The sequence below is a fragment of the Apodemus sylvaticus genome, chromosome 5, assembly GCF_947179515.1.
Source record: "Apodemus sylvaticus chromosome 5, mApoSyl1.1, whole genome shotgun sequence".
Classification (NCBI taxonomy): domain Eukaryota; kingdom Metazoa; phylum Chordata; class Mammalia; order Rodentia; family Muridae; genus Apodemus; species Apodemus sylvaticus.
Window position 1 is genome coordinate 113,504,548 of NC_067476.1, and position 17,950 is coordinate 113,522,497.

Genomic DNA, 17,950 nt, shown 5'->3' on the forward strand with positions numbered 1-17,950 from the left:
CTAAAGAGGCCGGGTTGAGCTGCCAGCCCAGGGCTGCTCCAGGTTTGTGGATAATGAAGACAGAGTGTTTCCTTGAGGCTCTCTGCCAGGGCACCTGGACATCTGTGCTTATGCTCCACAAAGAGAAGTGGGAAGATGCTGGAGGGACATCAAGACTCGGCTTCAACACTGACAAGAAGACAGGGCCAGGGCATGCCCCCACTTTTTTTAAGTTTGTTTGTTTGAGATGGGAATCTTACTTTGTAGCCAAGGTGCCTTTGAACTGGTGACAATTTTCCTGCTTCAGGCTCCCAAGTCTGTGATTGTCAGTGTGAGCCACCAAGCCCAGGCTGGTTGGCGAGTGCTACCTGCCAATTTAAACTTTTGTTTGTTTGTTTTCGGATTTTTTTTTTTTTCTGAGACAGGGTTTCTCTGTATAGCCCTGGCTATCCTGGAACTCACTCTGTAGACCAGGCTGGCCTCGAACTCAGAAATCCGCCTGCCTCTGCCTCCCAGAGTGCTGGGATTACAGGCGTGTGCCACCACTGCCCAGATAACCTGCCAATTTAATATGCCCTCAGAAGCTGTCTAGTTGGCCTTCGTTTCCCATCTGTAGCTATAGAATCTCTCGGATGTCTTCTATCAAGACCAGTGGCTTTCTCAGCCCACCGGCTTATTTTCCAGTGAATAATTTCAGAAAAATAAAACTTTTTTTTTTTAAAGACAGGGTCTCATAGTCTGGCAATAAGTAGTGTTGCATGCCTTTAATGCCAGCACTTGAGAGGCAGAGGCAGACAGATCTCTGAGTTCCAGGCCAACCTGGTCTACAGAGTAAGTTCCAGGATAGCTAAGGTTACACAGAGAAACTCTGCCTCGAAAACCATGAATGAATGAATGAATGAATGCAGAAGAAAGAATGTGTTCAGGCCAGCCAGGGCTACACAGATTCTGTATCAAACACAGATACAGGCACATACCACACACACACACACACACACACACACACACACACACACACACACACACACATCTCACTATGCAACCCAGATGATTTTACTACCCAGCCTGTGTCTGCTGCTCTCTGACAGAAATGGCAATTGTTTTCTCAGACAGGGTCTCATTATATAATCCCAGACTGGCCTGGAACTTACTATGTCTTGACCGTAACTCAGAAAGATGCACCTGCCTCTGCCTCCTGAGTACTGGGATTAAAGGTGTTAATTACACCTTATTAGGAAGGACAGTTTCTGAAAGCGCTCCGCCCCAGCTGTCACTGCCCCGTGGATGCCCTGACCTTGTTCCACTCACTCACTCACCTGTGCTGTCTAACTGGCTGTTCTAACTCAGACTTACCTTCTCTTCTGACCTGTCTACTCAGATATTCCTACTGAGGCCACCAGTGCCCTTCACACCTGCAAAACTAATGGGTTGTTGTTGTTGTTTTAAGTTGTCCTTCTCTTGAGGTCTCTGCAACCTTAAATATAACTGATTTTCCTGTCCCTGATATTTGAAGTACTATTTCTTCTTGTTTCATCTTTCAGCCTCCAGGATTTCCCAATCTCCTTCCCGTTTCTCGTCTTCTAACCTTTTCAACTCCACATCTGGATATCAAATATCTTTTTTTGTTTGTTTGTTTTTGTTTTTTCGAGACAGGGTTTCTCTGTGTAGCCCTGGCTGTCCTGGAACTCAGTCTGTAGACCAGGCTGGCCTCAAACTTCAGAAATCCACCTGCCTCTGCCTCCCAAGTGCTAGGATTAAAGGCGTGCACCACCATGGATATAAAATATCTTCTGTGCCTTTTGATCATGGCTTTCAAATCCAGAACCAAGGACCAGAAAGCCTGCCTTCTTATCTCCTGTTCCAATGTTCTCTCTTGTGCTTTCTAGTACAGCTATCTCCAGCTTTTCTAATTCTCTAAACTAGAAAGCAGAGGCATCCTGAATATATCTTTTCCAATTTGTGTCCTACTAACTGAATCTGCCAGGCATGGTGGTGTATACCTTTAATACCAGCACTTGGGAGGCAGAGACAGGTAGATCTCTTAGTTTGAGGTTGGCCTGGTCTACAGGGTGAGCTCTAGGACCACCAAGGCTACTCTGACTTGAAAAACTAAACAACAACCATTAAACCCAACAAATCCTGAATCTACCTGGATTAGACATTGTGGACAGACCCAGCCAACCTTCATTTCGCTCTGCTGCTGCCGATGGCAGGCACGATGGTTTATACTACTCTCGGCACGTGGGAGGTAGGAGCGGGAAGATCGGGGTCCAAGGCTAATCACCTGGGCTACACAGTAATTTAAGCCAGATGGGACTACATGAGACTCTGTCTCAAAAAACCAAAGACAGTCCCTGCTTCTACCTGGTATACCAAGTCCAGCAAGAACGCCCCTCCTCCTTAGCCTCCTGCCCAGGCAGCAGCTAGCTCAGCTGTTTGCCAAGACAACAGGTTTTGCTGTCCCTGTGGACTGGCAATGGGATCAGCAGGGCACAAGTATGCTGGGGACACCAAGTTGTTTTCTTCTATCAGATATTTGCTTGCTAGGCTGATTCAGAAAGCCCAACCCCAACAAACATAATCACAGTCAGCCCCCCCCCCCACCACTGAGGCACATGCCCTATCCCCCCCACAAAGGCACATCCTGACACCCCCCACACACATCCTGACCCCCCCCACCACACACACACACACACACACACACACACACACACACACACACACACACATCCCCTGAGAGCCCTGAGCATCTCAGCAACACTGCAGGATGTTTATAATTTATTCTGCATCTCCAGGACCTGTCAGGATCTTGCTGATTTAGAGGTTCCATTTACTGTTCATCGGCTGCAAGGCCAGGGCAGGACTGCTGCTGGGGGAGCTTTAGTACATTAGAAATTCTGGAGCATGTGTGTCTGCCCAGCAGTATACAAGGAAGTTACCAGAGCTTTCCCTGGAACGATTCCATATGCTGTAGAATTCAGACAGGCGACAGCAGGCAGGAAAGACTACTGAATTTGATCAGAATGTGACGGGCATAAACAGGAAGTTGAACATATTGCTTACCTTGTGAACACTGGTCAAGACACTTAGGAAAGAGAAATCTAAAAAGAAAAAGAAGTATTTCAAACCATTTGTTTCAGAGTGATCATTATCTCCCACAAAAGATGAATCTGGGAGACAATACAAGTGCCAGGTGGTACCGAACCATGAGTAGCTGCAGGGATCTAAGACAGTCACACAGACACTGAAGTTCGTGTCCACAGACATTCCAAATGGCACACTGCAGGGAGGATACTGGGAGCACTGAGACTCTGCAGATCACAGGAAACAGAGAAAAGGAAGGTGGCCTCATCCAAGCCTCATCATTGTAATTTCTGGGGCCAGTGAAGCATTTATCATTGAGTTGCTGAATTACAACTTCAGTCCAAGCTGGTCTTTTAGAAAAATATATTGTTGGGGCTGGAGAGATAACTTAGTGGATAAGGGCACTGGTTGTTCTTCCAGAGGACCCAGGTCTGATTCCCAGCACCCACATGGCAGCTCACAGGCATATGTAGCTCTAGTTCCAGGGATCCAACACCCTCTTCTGGCTTCAACAGGCAATTCACGCATGTGGGTCACATACTTAAATGTAGGCAAAATACCCATAAACATAAAAGTAAGTCTTTAAAAAAATAAAAAGATACCTTCTTGAGTAACAGGAAATGTGAAGGGAAATAATAAGGGTTATAACCATGGCATGTATAAAGACCTGTCTCATTCTGATGGGGAGGGAAGACCACTACACTTTACTTCAGGGTCACATCATAGGCTGGAGGCGGTCCTAAGTGTCTACCTGTGCTCCATGTAGCAGCTCAGGGGCTCCACACACACCGTGACAGCACCAATGGTGAAGTAGGACTTGACGTTTGGGTCTGGGTGAGTCTGCAGGGCTTGCACAACATCAATGACATCTGTGTAGCTACAGGAAGAAAGCACATGGTTAGCTTCCGGGTTGGGGCTACAGGATAGAGAAGAGGGGAGCACTGGGTGCTGAGTGGGTGAGGGCTGAAGGGAGACCCAAAGCAGAAGGGAGACCTATAGAGGCCCCTGTGCTGCCCCATTTTGTGATTAGAGCCCTAGAATCCACAGTGTGTCCCTGCATTCCCAGGTTCCTTCTGCTCCCCTCTGAGGAAGAATGAGTACTGGAGCCAACCTCTTCTGGAGATAAGAACCTGGCGAGGGGGCTCTGAAGGCAGGACTGTGTTCTAGTGTAACTCAGGAGCTCGGCCAGACTCTGTTTGCTTTAGTCCTTTCCCTTCTCCTCCCAGTTCACAAGGTCATCAGATCCGTCAAATACCATTTCTATTCCATCTTCTGCCTGAACTCCCTCTGGTCTTGATTTACAGAACCAGTCTGATGTCTTCACTTAGGAGTGAATAAGTTTGTAATCCAAACCCTCAAGCCGGTTCCTCCCAAGTTCCTGTTATTCTAAGCCCAGGGGACTTTACTCTTTCAGATGCTGGGCCAAAAGATCCGGGTCCTCTTTGATTTCATTTTTTTTAGTCTTCAGCATAAACCTGAAAGAGATCACTGCTCACGCTCCCACTGGGTCCAAGGACTGCTACTGTCCTTTACCTAGGACACCCCAATGGTCTCCCAGCTGCCCCGCTACTTTTGTCCTGCCTTGGTGCAAACTGTTCTCAACACAGAGGCTCAAGAGCTATGCTAAGCCCTCTAACAGATCCAGGTACTGTTCTGCTCAAACCCTCTCCTGGTTTTCATCTCAGAGCAGAAGCTGAGGCCCTTCCAGTGGGCCAGGCAGCCCTGTACCCTCTGACCTCTCACAGCACAGGGGGGATTTCATTACCCCAGCCTGTCCCCTAATCCCAGCACGCAGGCCTCCTGGATCCTCTGTGAACACGCCAGGCATACCTCTACTCGTTCCCTCAGGCTGAGCTCCTTTCCTCTGGCATCCACCTGGCTGCCTTCCTTCTGGTTTCTGCTCAAGTGTCACTTTGTTGGGGTCTGTGGTGCTGGGATGGGACTCAGAGTGCTGCACATGTTAGCCGAGTGCTCCACTCTGAGCCACGTTGGGTGGCATCTTGTGGAGACGTCTGGTGCCTTTACAGACACCGCCGTCGTGGCGCTGCTCCTTGTAGCCCTGTATCTCCCTCCCACAGGCTTCTCTGAGTGCGCTGACTGTCAGCTACAGCCTCGCCTGCTGCTTTGTTTTCCTCATTATCAAAAGGTCTGAGTCTATGGAGAGACATCAAACCTGATGGCAGTCGGGCAGGTCAGGTGGACCAGCGCCTGTGTGGGTCTTAGGGAGAGCAGTGGGGGCGGGGCTGGGAGCGGTGCAGTGTGCCAGAGCTATGTCCTGAGCTCCTAGGAACAACTCACCTAGAAAAAGGCCTTGGCTTTATCCCAGATTAGAACATCCTCCTCGGTCCTGCCCAATCATCAGAGCCTCAGGGAGGACAGGCTGTCCTCAGTTCTAGAGCTTCCCCATGGGCATCTTATTGGGTGTTATTTACTTGTGTTTCATTTTATAGATGCTCTCACTAGGTGGCCCAGTGGTGGCTTGGAACTTGCTACCTAGAACATGCTGGCCTTGAACTTGTGGAATACAGCTTCAGCCTCCAGAGTATAAGGATTACCAGCCTGGGTCACTATGCCTGGCTTGCACTATGGTTGGCTTGCTGAAGAAACTGCTGAGTGAGTCCTAGCTGGCTCCTGCTCCCTGGTTTCTCTCCTTGGATCTATGTGCACCAATATCTAGATTAGTGCTTATGTGGCCTGGCTGCAAGAGAACCCCAGACACTGCTTCCAGGTGTATGTGTATACCATGTGGGGAGACCTTTGTAGCAACAAAATAAAGGATTTATTTATTTATTTTTGGTTTTTCGAGACAGGGTTTCTCTGTGTAGCTCCGGCTGTCCTGGAACTCACTCTGTAGACCAGGCTGGCCTCGAACTCAGAAATCTGCCTGCCTTTGCCTCCCAAGTGCTGGGATTAAAGGTGTGTGCCACCACCGCCCAAAAAATAAAGGATTTCTGAGAGGAAAGGACTTCTGTGAATTCAAGGCCAGCATGGGTTAGGTAAAAGGCTATGGAACAAGGCCAGTCTTTCTGTTTGTTTTGTTTTAGATGTATTTATATCAAGATGGTTCAATTTAAAAAAAAAAAAGATCCCGTTTATGACCACATCTACTTCACTATCACCTACTATATTCCTAAATGCTTGGCAACTATACATCTGACTCTTAAAAGTAAAAGAGCACTCTAGGAGCTGGGGGCATAGCTTAGCTGCTAGCGTAGAACCAACAGTGTCAATTCCCTGTAGTAAACTGGGCTTAGTGACATATGCCTATAATTCCTGCATTTGTGATGTAGATCACAAATTCAAGATTATCCTCAGCTATGTTTGAGGTTGGCTCATAAGAAATGAGGCCCTGTCTCAAAAATGAAACAAAAAACAAATAAAAACACTTTACTTTTATTTTTGAAACAACAGTTCTCACAGTCTCTGAGATGGCCCTACACTGAGTGGAAACATGTCACTTTGCAAACTAAAAAAAGCTCTGTCCTATATCGTAAGTTTTTCTCCAAAGACCTAAGTAGTATTGATGATGGGGGAGGGGCGGCTGGAGAGATAGCTCAGCAGTTGGGAGTATTTGCTGTTCTTCTAGAGGTTCTGAGTTTGAAAGGCAGAAGTTGCCCTGGGTAGCTCACAGCCTCCTGTACCTCTAGCTCCAGAGGATCTGCTGCCCTCCTGGGCCTCTGTAAACACCAGCATACACGTGACCTACACAGATATTCACACATTAAAAACCCAAAAGCAAGACAGGAGAGACAGCTCTGAGGTCAAGAGCACTTGCTGCTCTTTCAGAAGACTCAGGCTCAGTTTCCGACACCTACATGGTGCCTTACAATACAAGTCTCTAGGTCTAGTTCTAGTGGAATCTGATGCCTTGTCTGGCCCCCCATGTGGACACTGCTTGCATATGGTATACAGACATACACAGAAGCAAAACACTCATACACAATGAAAAATCTTCAAAAAAAAAATCAGAGATATACTGATGAAAACCGAAGCTGAATTTGAGAAACAAGCCAAGTGTTACAGTGCATCTGCAATCCTAGCGTTCTGTAGACTGAAGCAGGACGATCACAAGTCTGAGGGAAAAAATTCTTGATGTGAGGAACCCCTGCCATCCTCCTTAACCAACAACTTCAATCATGCTTAGTGTCAGGGAGTTTTACAAGCTGTAAAGAGGTAACTATATGTTATCTTTAGGATTAAAAAAAATGGACTGAATCTATACATGCCTTAGTAAAGAGCTGGAGCACTTAGCTGCTATTCTAATGTAATCCAGGCTGGCCTTGAACTCATTATGTAGCCAAAGGTTGATCTTCCTGATTCCACCTCCCAGGTCCTGGATTTGTAAGTGTGTGCCGTCATGGCTGGACATAGCTGTCACGCTGACTGGAGTCCACTAGGGTATCCACTGATGTCCCTCATATCCTGTGGTATGACTAGGGGAATGTTGGGTCTAAAAGCAGGCACATGTCCAACATTTTTACAAACTTGTAGGGACAGATAAGGAATCAATACTATTTTCTAAAATAATAGATAATGGAAGTGACTTTATCTGTGTATACTGACAAGCTGGCAAGTTCTCTTCCAGGTCCCCACTCCCAGTGACTCTGAGTTCTAGCAAGGGCAGAAGGTAGGGATGCTGGGCTGATCCATTCCTCTGACTAGTACAAGCAACAGAAAACCTGAAGAAAACAAGCCAGATTCTCCCTTTGATGATGACATGGCAGAAAGGGCTGGCAGAAGGGAATTGCAGATGGGGTCGTCAGACTTCAAAGGTCTTTGAGAGCAGGGAAGCCCAAGGACGCACATTCCACATTCGCACCTGCCTCCCTTCTCATGAACACCGTCCTAGCTCCTTCCGGGTCCCATCATTACAACCAGGGGCCCAAACAGAGCTCTGGATCTGGGCCCGTTCTTTCCTGGAAACAACCAGCCTGCTGCAAACACCAATTATTGTGAGAATAGCACAAAGCTTCCTTACAACCACAACACCAGGAACAAGCCCAGCCCTGTTCTGTGTTCCTGAGTCTGGGTGATACAGGACCTGTGAGGCACCCTCCATGGAAGGGTGGTAAACAGGAGTTCTCTGCAGCAGCGGTGAGCACTCTGCCCAATCTCCCCCTTGGCTGGGGAGAGGCCTTAGAGGATAAAGCGTGGGTCAAAAAAAGATATGGCTGTGCCCACCTGTAACCCCAGTGCTGCCTGTGATAGACAGACAGGAGGCTGCCAGCCTAGCTCCACTTTCAGTGAAAGACACTGACTCAGAGGAAGTCAGAGATATGGCAGGGACACAAGATGCAGTCATTCTATGTCCTCTTTTGGTCCATGGGTGAGCACACAGGGAGGCACATATATACATACACATCCATCTATATAGTATACACACACACACACACACAGAAAGAGAGAGAGAGAGAAAGAGAGAGAGAGAGAGAGAGAGAGAGAGATCCACATTCCCTCTGACAAGAAAGGAACTTACCAGGGACTTAGGACATAAGTTAGAAAGCAGAAACACCTGCTCAACTGTACTCCACACATTTCTCCCTGTGGGTCTCATGAAACCCTCCTGGGATAGCTACTGGGAAAAGGGCACAGTGCTTTTCCATACGTAGGTGCTAGGTCTGCAATTCCAGAAGAGGGAGGAGTAGAACAGATGAGGCTCCCATGTCTAGATGGCAAGCAAGGTTAAAGACTATCACTCTGAGAATTATTAGAGAGCCTTTACCAGATCCCCTAATTGCTCACCTCTTGGAGATACTACAATATGGAAGCCAAAATGGAGACATGTAGCTATGAGGTACCCTAGCCACAATATGGCAACAGCATCCTGGTCTTTCTGAAGAGTGTCCATAGCATAAAGGCTATGCTATGTAGCTATAAAGGCTATGCTATGTGCTATAAAGCACAAAGTAACAGTGACAAGGTCCCCATCCCCACTCCGTTCCCAGGTCTCCAACACTCACCCTTGTAGCACCACCAGCAGCCTGGTCTTCTTACGGATGTAAGCTGATTGGCGGGCAGAGCGGTTCTGTTGGGCCTCCAGGGCACTGGAAAGGTATTTTTGGAAGTGGGCAGCATGGAAACACTCAGAGCTGTCCATGACCTGGCGGTACACCATCCACCTGGAAGCAGCAAAGGTTATCTAAGCATAAGGCTGCATACGGCCTGGTCCTGAGAAGCCCCGTCATGGATGTCAATGTCACCAAATTCTCAAAGACATGCTGCCAATGACTATGGAGAGAGAGCTACTGTGGCATCACAGAAAAAGACAGAGGGCACTAGCCGGACTGGAACCTCAGTAACCTGAAACCCAAATCCATGGAGTTTTTGATAGGAAATATCCTTTCACAGGCAGAAACAAGACAGGAATGCATGGCCAGAAAGCCTCAGCAGGGAGAAAGCCTTCTGACCTGGCAGTTATTTCCTGAATAAAATGGCTTTAGTTTCATGCTCCATAAAGCCAGTAAGAAATGGGAAGGTCAGGAGTTCAGACTGTTTTAGAATAGACCCAGGAATGGTGGCACATGCCAACAGTGCCAGCATTCAGAAAGCTGAAGCAGAGGACCGCCAATCAATGTAAGTCACTGTGGTGATTACCTCAGAGAGACAGAGGCAAGACTGAAGAGAGGGAGCAGGAGAGGGAAAAGAGGGAGAAGAAAGAAAGGAGGGAGAGAAAAAAGAGGGGCAAGGAGAGAGAGGAAGGGAGGGAGAGAGAAACACACAAACTGGGCATTTGTAAGATGCAAGCAGAAGATCAAGAGTCCAAGGTCACCTTCAGCCATAGCAAGTTCAAGGCTATCCTGAGTAATAAAATTCTATCCCCCAAATAAAAAGAAAGCTTATAGGACAAAAATCCTAGATGTGAGGATCTGGTTAACCTGGAAACACAGTGTGTTAAATGAAGAGATAGTGGATAATGGCTGTGTCAATAAAGTCATCTAAATGCCAGTAGATGTTCAATGTTTCCCTACACCAGGGCAGGCCCAGGAACACGATCTCTTTCCCCAAAGCAAATGCAGACTCCATACTAACCTGCCATACTCCTTATGCAGAGTGACCAGGAACGCACAGAGCTTGCTGGCATGACAGCCTGGGAGACCAGTTACAATGCTGATGACGACCTACAGGGAAGAAAGCCACGTGGGTTTCGAACTCAGCTGAGGAGCCCTGCAGAGGTAAAGAAACCCACATCCAGAGCAAGGCTTTGTGGGTTTGAACTTCAGCACCACTGTTCATAGTTACTAGATTTAGAGTCAATGGCAAAGTCTGAGATCCTGGAGAGTTTTCTTTCAATCTGACAGGAGCCAGAGTCAAATGGGAAGAGGTATCTCAACAGAAAAAATATCTCCATCGGATTGGCGGGCAGGCAAGTCTATGGGACATTTTCTTAACTGCAAATTGATAGAAAGCCCAGCTTCCGGGGGAGGTGCCACTTCTGGGCAGGTGCTCCTGGGTTCTACAAGAAAGCAGGCTGAGCAAGCCATGAGGAACAAGCCAGTGAGCAGTGCCCTTCATGGCCTCTGCATCATTCTTGCCTTCAGGTTCCTGCACTGACTTCCTTCAGTGGAGTGTGATCTGAGGGCTGAAAGTGGTCCTGGTGCTTTATCACAGCACTAGAGAACAAGCTGAGACACCTACTGACCTTCCAGGGTCAGTGTGAGGATTCACGGCATTCACTTCTGTAAAAAGTAACCACGTTTCTCCACAGCATTTGTCCCTGTTCCACTGCAGATACAGAGCGTTGGAGAGCCTAACTTGCTTCTAGTAGGGAAGACATTGGGGATATTAAGTTGTAACAGCATTTCTTAGAGAACAGAAAGGCAGTCTGGGCACTAAGCGCCCCAGCACCATTGGTGTGGAAGGAAGCATGGTGGGCAAGGGGAGTTATGTTGAAGGTGTTTCTGGGGGCTGCTTGTGTCTGCCAAGCCATAAGTCCTGTGCTGAGTCAGAACTCCCCTGCGTGATAAGCTCTCTTACAGCCTTTCCTAGAGGAAGAGAGGAGCTGCACCACACCAGCATGACAGCAGGTTTCCCTCAGATAGATATTCTAAGGCCGGCTACAGAATTTACTGAGCGAGGAAGAGTAGCGGAGGGCGACAAGAATCACGCACTCACAGAATGATTACGACAGCCGAGGAAGGCCTGTCTCCTGGATGCCTTTCTTTCTCTTTTCAAAAAAAAGTTTTGGGCTGGAGAGATGGCTCAGTGGTTAAAAACACTGACTATGGGCCGGGCGGTGGTGGCGCACACCTGTAATCCCAGCACTCTGGGAGGCAGAGGCAGGCAGATTTCTGAGTTCGAGGCCAGCCTGGTCTACAGAGTGAGTTCCAGGACAGCTGCGGCTATACAGAGAAACCCTGTCTCGAAAAAAACAAATAATAAAAAAAAAAAAAACAAACCAACCAACCAACTAACCAACCAACCAAACAAACAAAAAACCACTGACTACTCTTTCAGAGGTCCTGAGTTCAATTCCCAGCAACCACATGGTAGCTCACAACCATCTGTAATGAGATCCGATGCCTTCTTCTGGTGTGTCTGAAGACAGCTACAATGTACTCTATACTATATATATATATAGAAAATGTTTTCTTCCTTCCTTCCTTCCTTCCTTCCTTCCTTCCTTCCTTCCTTCCTTCCTTCCTTCCTTCTTTCTTTCTCTTTCTTTCTTTCTTTCTTTCTTTCTTTCTTTCTTTCTTTCTTTCTTTCTTTCTTTCTTTCTTTCTTTCTTTCTTTCTTTCTTTCTTTCTTTCTTTCTTTCTTTCTTTCTTTCTTTCTTTCTTTCTTTCTTTCTGTGGTTTTTCGAGACAGGGTTTCTCTGTGTAGCCCTGGCTGTCCTAGAACTCACTCAGTAGACGAGGCTGGCCTTGAACTCAGAAATCCGCCTGCCCCTGTCTCCCAAGTGCTGGGATTAAAGGCTAAAGGCGTGCACCACTGCTGCTCAGCGAACAACTCTTTACTCAATGCTTCACAGAGCACACATGTAACCCACACTGTTATTCCTCCTTCCCCTTCCCCAGTGCTCTCTATCTTGTTCTCAACTCCTCAGTCCCTTGAATTACATGCGCACAGTCAAATACTTACTTTTTTTAAAGCACAGTTAAAAGTTATGATCAAAGCCTAGCAGCTTAAGTGCAGGTGGAAAGAGAAAGGGATTTGTCTATGGTACACACAAAGACGGTGGACGTGGCTCCTGTGTTCATATATATAATTATTAGTTAATTTATGTGGTGTATGGGTGTTCTGACTGCATGGATATTCATGCACAGAATCCTCTGTAATTCATGCACCGAATCCTCTGTAATACTGAGGAGTATTCCTGCATCTCATCATCAGTATTCAGGAAGGGACACACTTATGGAAGGACTGCACCTGTGCCCTGGTAACTGACCCAGGCCTGCAGATTATCCCACTGTAAATTAGCACACACTTGGTGAACTCCTCTACCTTGTCACTTTCTGATCCGTGAGTGGGGCTGATCTCAGCTTGCTGCAGCAGGCCTAGAAGATGGGCTCGCATCACAGGCTCCTGACCAATGCTGCCAATGGCAAAATGCTGGAGAAACCTACAAAACAAAGACAATTGTCACATCACTGTCACCAGCCTTGCTTGACATGCGCACTCACATTTAGTAACTTCTTACCTAAGTGCTACAATGTGACCCTTAGAGAGATGCTTTCTATGAGACTAAGTATATATGTGTGGTAGGTGACTACCTTTTCCAGGGGTCTGTAGGAAGCTATAATAAAGGAGCTCAGAAAGGACCAACACTGAGGTCTCCTACATTTCTTTTTTTAAAAAAGATTTATTTATTATTATATGTGAATACACTGTAGCTGTCTTCAGACACTCCAGAAGAGGGAGTAAGACCTTGTTACGGATGGTTGTGAGCCACCATGTGGTTGCTAGAATTTGAACTCAGGACCTTTGGAAGAGCAGTCAGTATTCTTAACCACTGAGTCATCTCTCCAGTCCCATGTCCTGTATTTCAAAAGCAGAAACAGTAAACATCTAGAGCCAGATGCATAGAACTCACCGGTCCAACTCAGGGAGTTTAGCTGAGAGCAGTTTCGGGGAGCTCCAGTCCTGTGCAGGATGGCTCAGGGCATTGAAGAGCTTCTGTGCATTAGAGTGCCTAGATCATCAAGGGCTCAGATTAGTGCTGCACCTCCCACAGCAAAGGCTCCTTACACAGCTAGTTCCAAGGCTTCCAAGCCAGAGATGTAACAGTCAAGCCCTTCAAACTGAAGCACTGCACTGACTTAAACAAAGCCTGGTGCCAGTGCAGCTGGCACGCCCATTCAAGCTGGCCTTGTGCTTTTGACAAGGTCTCAGGTTTTAATTCTGAGTTATAGTGGTTTAAACAAGATGTACGTCCCCTAAAAGTCTTGGGCATCTGAATACTTAGTCCCCAGTTGGTGGCTGTTTGGAGAGAATATGAAAGTGGTCGTGCTGGAGGAGGTGTGTCACCCATCACTCTCTCTGCTTCCTGTCTGTGGTGTAATGTGTGAGCTCTGAGCTGATGTTCTAGCCACCTCCTGCCCAACTCCACCATCATGGACTCTTATCCCTCTGGAACTCCTTCCTTCTGTAAAGTGACTTGGTCATGGTGTTATCACAGCATCAAAAACCTCGAAAGGACATCACCGGATTTCCTCCCCCCCACTATTCTTTCCAGGGTCTTAGTTACCCTAGGCTAGACTCTAACTTGGTACATAACTGAGTATGAGCTTGAGCTTCTCCTCTGCCTGCCTCTACCTCTCATGTGCCACCATGCCACTTATGCATGCTAGGCAAGTGCTCTCCCAACTGAGCCACAACCTCAGCTTGGATTTCATCTGTCTGTCGCTCTGCTTCCTCAAGCACACCTACCACCTGCATGTGGGCAACAATGACATGACTCTAGGCCCTTTCAGAAGGCAGGACCCCTCTTACATAATGTGGTCACCCTGCAGAGAAAGCACACCCACAAAGCTGCTTAGGGAATCAGCATAAACACTGGGACGGCCACTTACAGTCTCTTTTGTTCCACAGATAATCCATCCTCCTGGATCACTCTTAAGGAAAGCCCTGAGTTATCCTGCTGCTGCCAGGGGGTGAAGACCTAAACAAAACAAAAGTTAAACAAAGAACACTTTAAAGCAATAACAGGATATGGAATCCACATGGGATCTGATGACTGCTGAAAATCAACACTGTCTGTGCAGAGAAAACATCATCACAAACAAGTTTGCTTCAAAATGACACCGGAAAGCAATTCTGTTTCGTGTTTTTCAGAGTCAGAAATGCCCTTGTGGGTTCCTGTCCTCAGAGACTATGACATTCTAGAAGTAGGACGCCTGGAAGCCAGTGTCAGGAACAATGTAGGCTGCAAGAACATGTTCCCCCCTGGTGAAAGGACCAGAGGGCAGTGGTGGCCTGAGGGTAGAGGATACCTGAAGGACTGCTTTAATGGCTACGTCTAGGTTCCCAGGTGGACCTCAAGCACATGCCAGAGGCAGGCAGGACGGCCCAGCAGAAAGGGAGAGAGAGACACACAGCTTGAGAGAGCTCTTCAGCCGACAGCCCTGTTCCTCTGTATTCTATGACTGTCCTGAAGAAGGGACACTGCTCATGAGCTGATCCACATCCTTCAACAAGTTCTACAAGTCACAATCCTAGCCACTGTCCTGGCTTTGGCTACGGTGTGGTTTCTAAGCGCATAATCCATTCATTCTTTCTCCCCCTTCCACACCCCCTTTTAGAAAAAGGGGTTGTATGCTTGCTCTGTAGCTGAGGTTAGTCTTTTAACTCCTGGTGTTCCTGTGTGGGAAGCCATCCTGAGCTATTCGGACTAATGCTTACTCATGGCCCTAAGGTGGTGGCTGCTAAAATATAAGAACAATTAACTAGAGCCTTCTCCTTGAGCTATCGGTGTGAGAAGATTCAGAGAATACCACAAGATGTTCCTGCCCTAACCACGGAATGTACCTGCCGGCGTTAACTCCGGGTGTCCTCTCCAGATGACCAGATGACCTCCTTGCTTGCTTCTCTGCCCTTCTCTCCTTTGTCTGGTGTGAAGGTTAGTTCCTTCTCTGTAAGCCTTAAAACCCACTTACCTCCCCGACATTAAATGAAGCCTTGACATAACCCAGACTGACTTGTCTTTCTTAGCGTGCTTGGCTTCCCTTTTCTCTCCCCCCCCCCCCATTTTTGACCCTCAGTTAGTGCCTCTTCGAGACCCTGGAATAACTGGACCTGCTGGATGGGTCATTCCTGCAAAGGGCTAGAATTATAGTCATATGTCACTATGCCTTATGGAGCCATGGGATCCGTGGCCAGTCCCTTCCCTCAGAGAATGTGTACTGAGCACGACTGTGAGCAGACTACCATGTAGAGCTAGTTAGAAAGGCAAGGAGGGGGCTGCAGACACAGGGAAGGAGAGCCGAGGATGGGACAGAGAGCTCTAGCCCAGTAAGTTGGGCTTGTTACTGAACATAAGAGGAGACAAGCAGATTTCATTTCTGTAGGCCCCTATCCCTCACTACTTAAAAAGCAAATAGATTATCAAAACGCCTGCAACTCCTCCATTCCCTAAATCTTCAACATTGTTTTTAACTTTATTTTATTGTTATTTATGCTTTTAGAGAGTGTCTCACAGAGCCCAGGCTGGGCTTGAACTCCATCTCTATCTAAAGCTAGCCTTGAATTCCTGATCCTCCTGCCTTGGCCTCCTAGGATTACAGGTTGGCACTACCACACCTGGCTTCAACTATCACTGTTAGTTCTTTCTAATTAGAAAAACAAAACCCAAACATGTACAGCTATTTGTACAGGTGTTCCATCTGTATGTTTGGTACCACACGTGTGTACTTCCCTCAGAGGCCAGAAAAGGGCACTGGATCCTCTGGACTGGAGTTATAGATGGTTGTGAGCCACAATGTGGGTGATGAAAATCAAACCACAGTCCTTTGCAAGAGTAGCCAGTGATCTTCCCCACTGAGTCATCTCTTCAGGCCCTACTCTGTATCTTTTTTGGGGGACAGGGTCTTACCCTGTGGCTTTAGGTGGCCTAAAATTCACTATGGAGACCTCAAACTCACAAGAGATCCATCTGCCTCTGCCTCCCAAATGCTGGGATTAAAGGAATAATCCACTACTGGCTTTACATCATCATTAGTTTGTTCTAAGACACTATCTTACCATTTAAATTGCTATGAGAAAAAAATGTAGCTATTTTGCTAATTAATAACCGATGTTACCTCTGAGTAAAATGCTTGATATATCTTTGATTTGGGGAAAAGGGCGATCATCAGGAAATTGCTTGATCCGTGGAAATGAACTGGGAGATGAGGCAGTATGGAGCTTCGGAAGTCTATGAGAAGGGCCGCCACTATGCTGGTGGAGTCCTGGAGAGAGAAGAGGGAGGAGCTTCAGAAAGAGCCATCTGCAGGATCTCAGTCCCACTGGGGTCAGATTCACAGGACCAACTGCTTTTCAGTTATTTCCACAGTTGTTATCCAATGAATTTAGAAACAGATACTATACCTGAGGTGGTGGCATACGCCTTTAATCCCAGCATTTGGGAGATAAGAGGCAGTCTGGTCTACAGAGTGAGTTCCAGGACAGCCAGGGCTATACAGAGAAACTCTGTCTCAGGGAAAAAAAAACCCAAAAAAAAACCAAAAAACAAAACAACCGCCCCCCCCCCCCAAAGAAACAGATACCACTTTCCAACTCCCACCTACAGGATGATATAGAGGATGACCTTGAATTTCTGATAGGCTTGGGTCCCCTCTCCCAGGTAAGGTGTACATTCCGTATCCTATAAAGCATTTCTGCCGCTCAGTGGGCTGTTGTTCATTCTTTTGCATCTCCTTTGATGCACAGAAGCTTTTTAAATTTAATCATTATTTTTTTTGAAAAAGGTCTTGCTATGTAGCCCTGACTGACCCGGAACTCACAGTGAACCTCCTGCTTCAGCCTCTTTACAGGCAAATGTCATCAAGCTCAGCTAGCAGAGTTTTTAAGAATTATCTGAGCCTGTGAGAAGGCTCAGCTGGTAAAAGTGATTGCTGCCAAGCTTGACATCCTGAGTTTGATCCCTGGAGATCTACAAAGTGGAGGGAGAGAATCACGTTCCTCATGTTTTTCTCTGACTTCCACGCATACCCCACGTTAAATTCTACTCCAAGGAACAGCAAATCTCAGGGTTCACAGTCTGATCAAATATGCTGCAACAGTACTTAAACTCACAAAGTTCTGTGACTAAGGGCCCATGCCACCATCACGCCCAGTCTCAGGCTAAGCAAGTAATTTAAACACTGAGTCATCTCTAGCCCTTCTTTTAAAGATTTACTTATTTTTTATGTATATGAGTATACTGCAGCTATTTTCAGTCACACACTAGAAGAATACATCGGATCCCATTACAGACAGTTGTGACCCACCATGTGGTTGCTGGGAATTGAACTCAGGACCTCTGGAAGAGCAGCAATCAGTGCTCTTAACCACTGAGCCATCTCTCCAACCCATCTCTACCCTTCTTTAGAACTTTAATTTTTTAAAAAGACATAGTATGATGTTTCATTTTTGTTTGTTTGAAACAGGGTCTATTATATAGCCCAGACTTTTGTAGAGAACTAGCTATGTAAATGAGACTGGCCTTGAAATCACAGAGATCATCCTGCCTTAGCTGTACTATCACACTGGGATTAAAGGTCTGTGCCTGGTGTGATGGTTAGTTTTCAATCTGTCAATTTGACATAATGTAGAATCACCTAGGAAGAGTCTTAATTGAGGAATTGTCATAACAAGTTGGTCTGAGGGTGTGTTTATGAAGGATTGCCTTGATTAGTAACTGATACGGGTAGTAACCCAGACGTGGGTAGCAGGCATTCCCTGTATGTGT

The 17,950-nt window shown here is 46.8% G+C and overlaps 1 protein-coding gene across 2 annotated transcripts in view; it reads right to left on the reverse strand.

Moving 5' to 3' along the window:
* Dnaaf9 (dynein axonemal assembly factor 9) overlaps positions 1-17,950 on the reverse strand; it is a 127,091-nt gene that overhangs the window by 18,213 nt on the left and 90,928 nt on the right. For both annotated transcript variants that reach the window (XM_052183646.1, XM_052183645.1), the window contains exons 22-29: positions 16,302-16,448; positions 14,076-14,164; positions 13,097-13,195; positions 12,508-12,625; positions 10,093-10,181; positions 9,024-9,182; positions 3,815-3,940; positions 3,043-3,080 (exon numbers count right to left, since the gene is read on the reverse strand). In XM_052183646.1, coding sequence (XP_052039606.1) covers positions 3,043-3,080; positions 3,815-3,940; positions 9,024-9,182; positions 10,093-10,181; positions 12,508-12,625; positions 13,097-13,195; positions 14,076-14,164; positions 16,302-16,448 — 865 coding nt within the window. The remainder of the gene's footprint in view (positions 1-3,042; positions 3,081-3,814; positions 3,941-9,023; positions 9,183-10,092; positions 10,182-12,507; positions 12,626-13,096; positions 13,196-14,075; positions 14,165-16,301; positions 16,449-17,950) is intronic.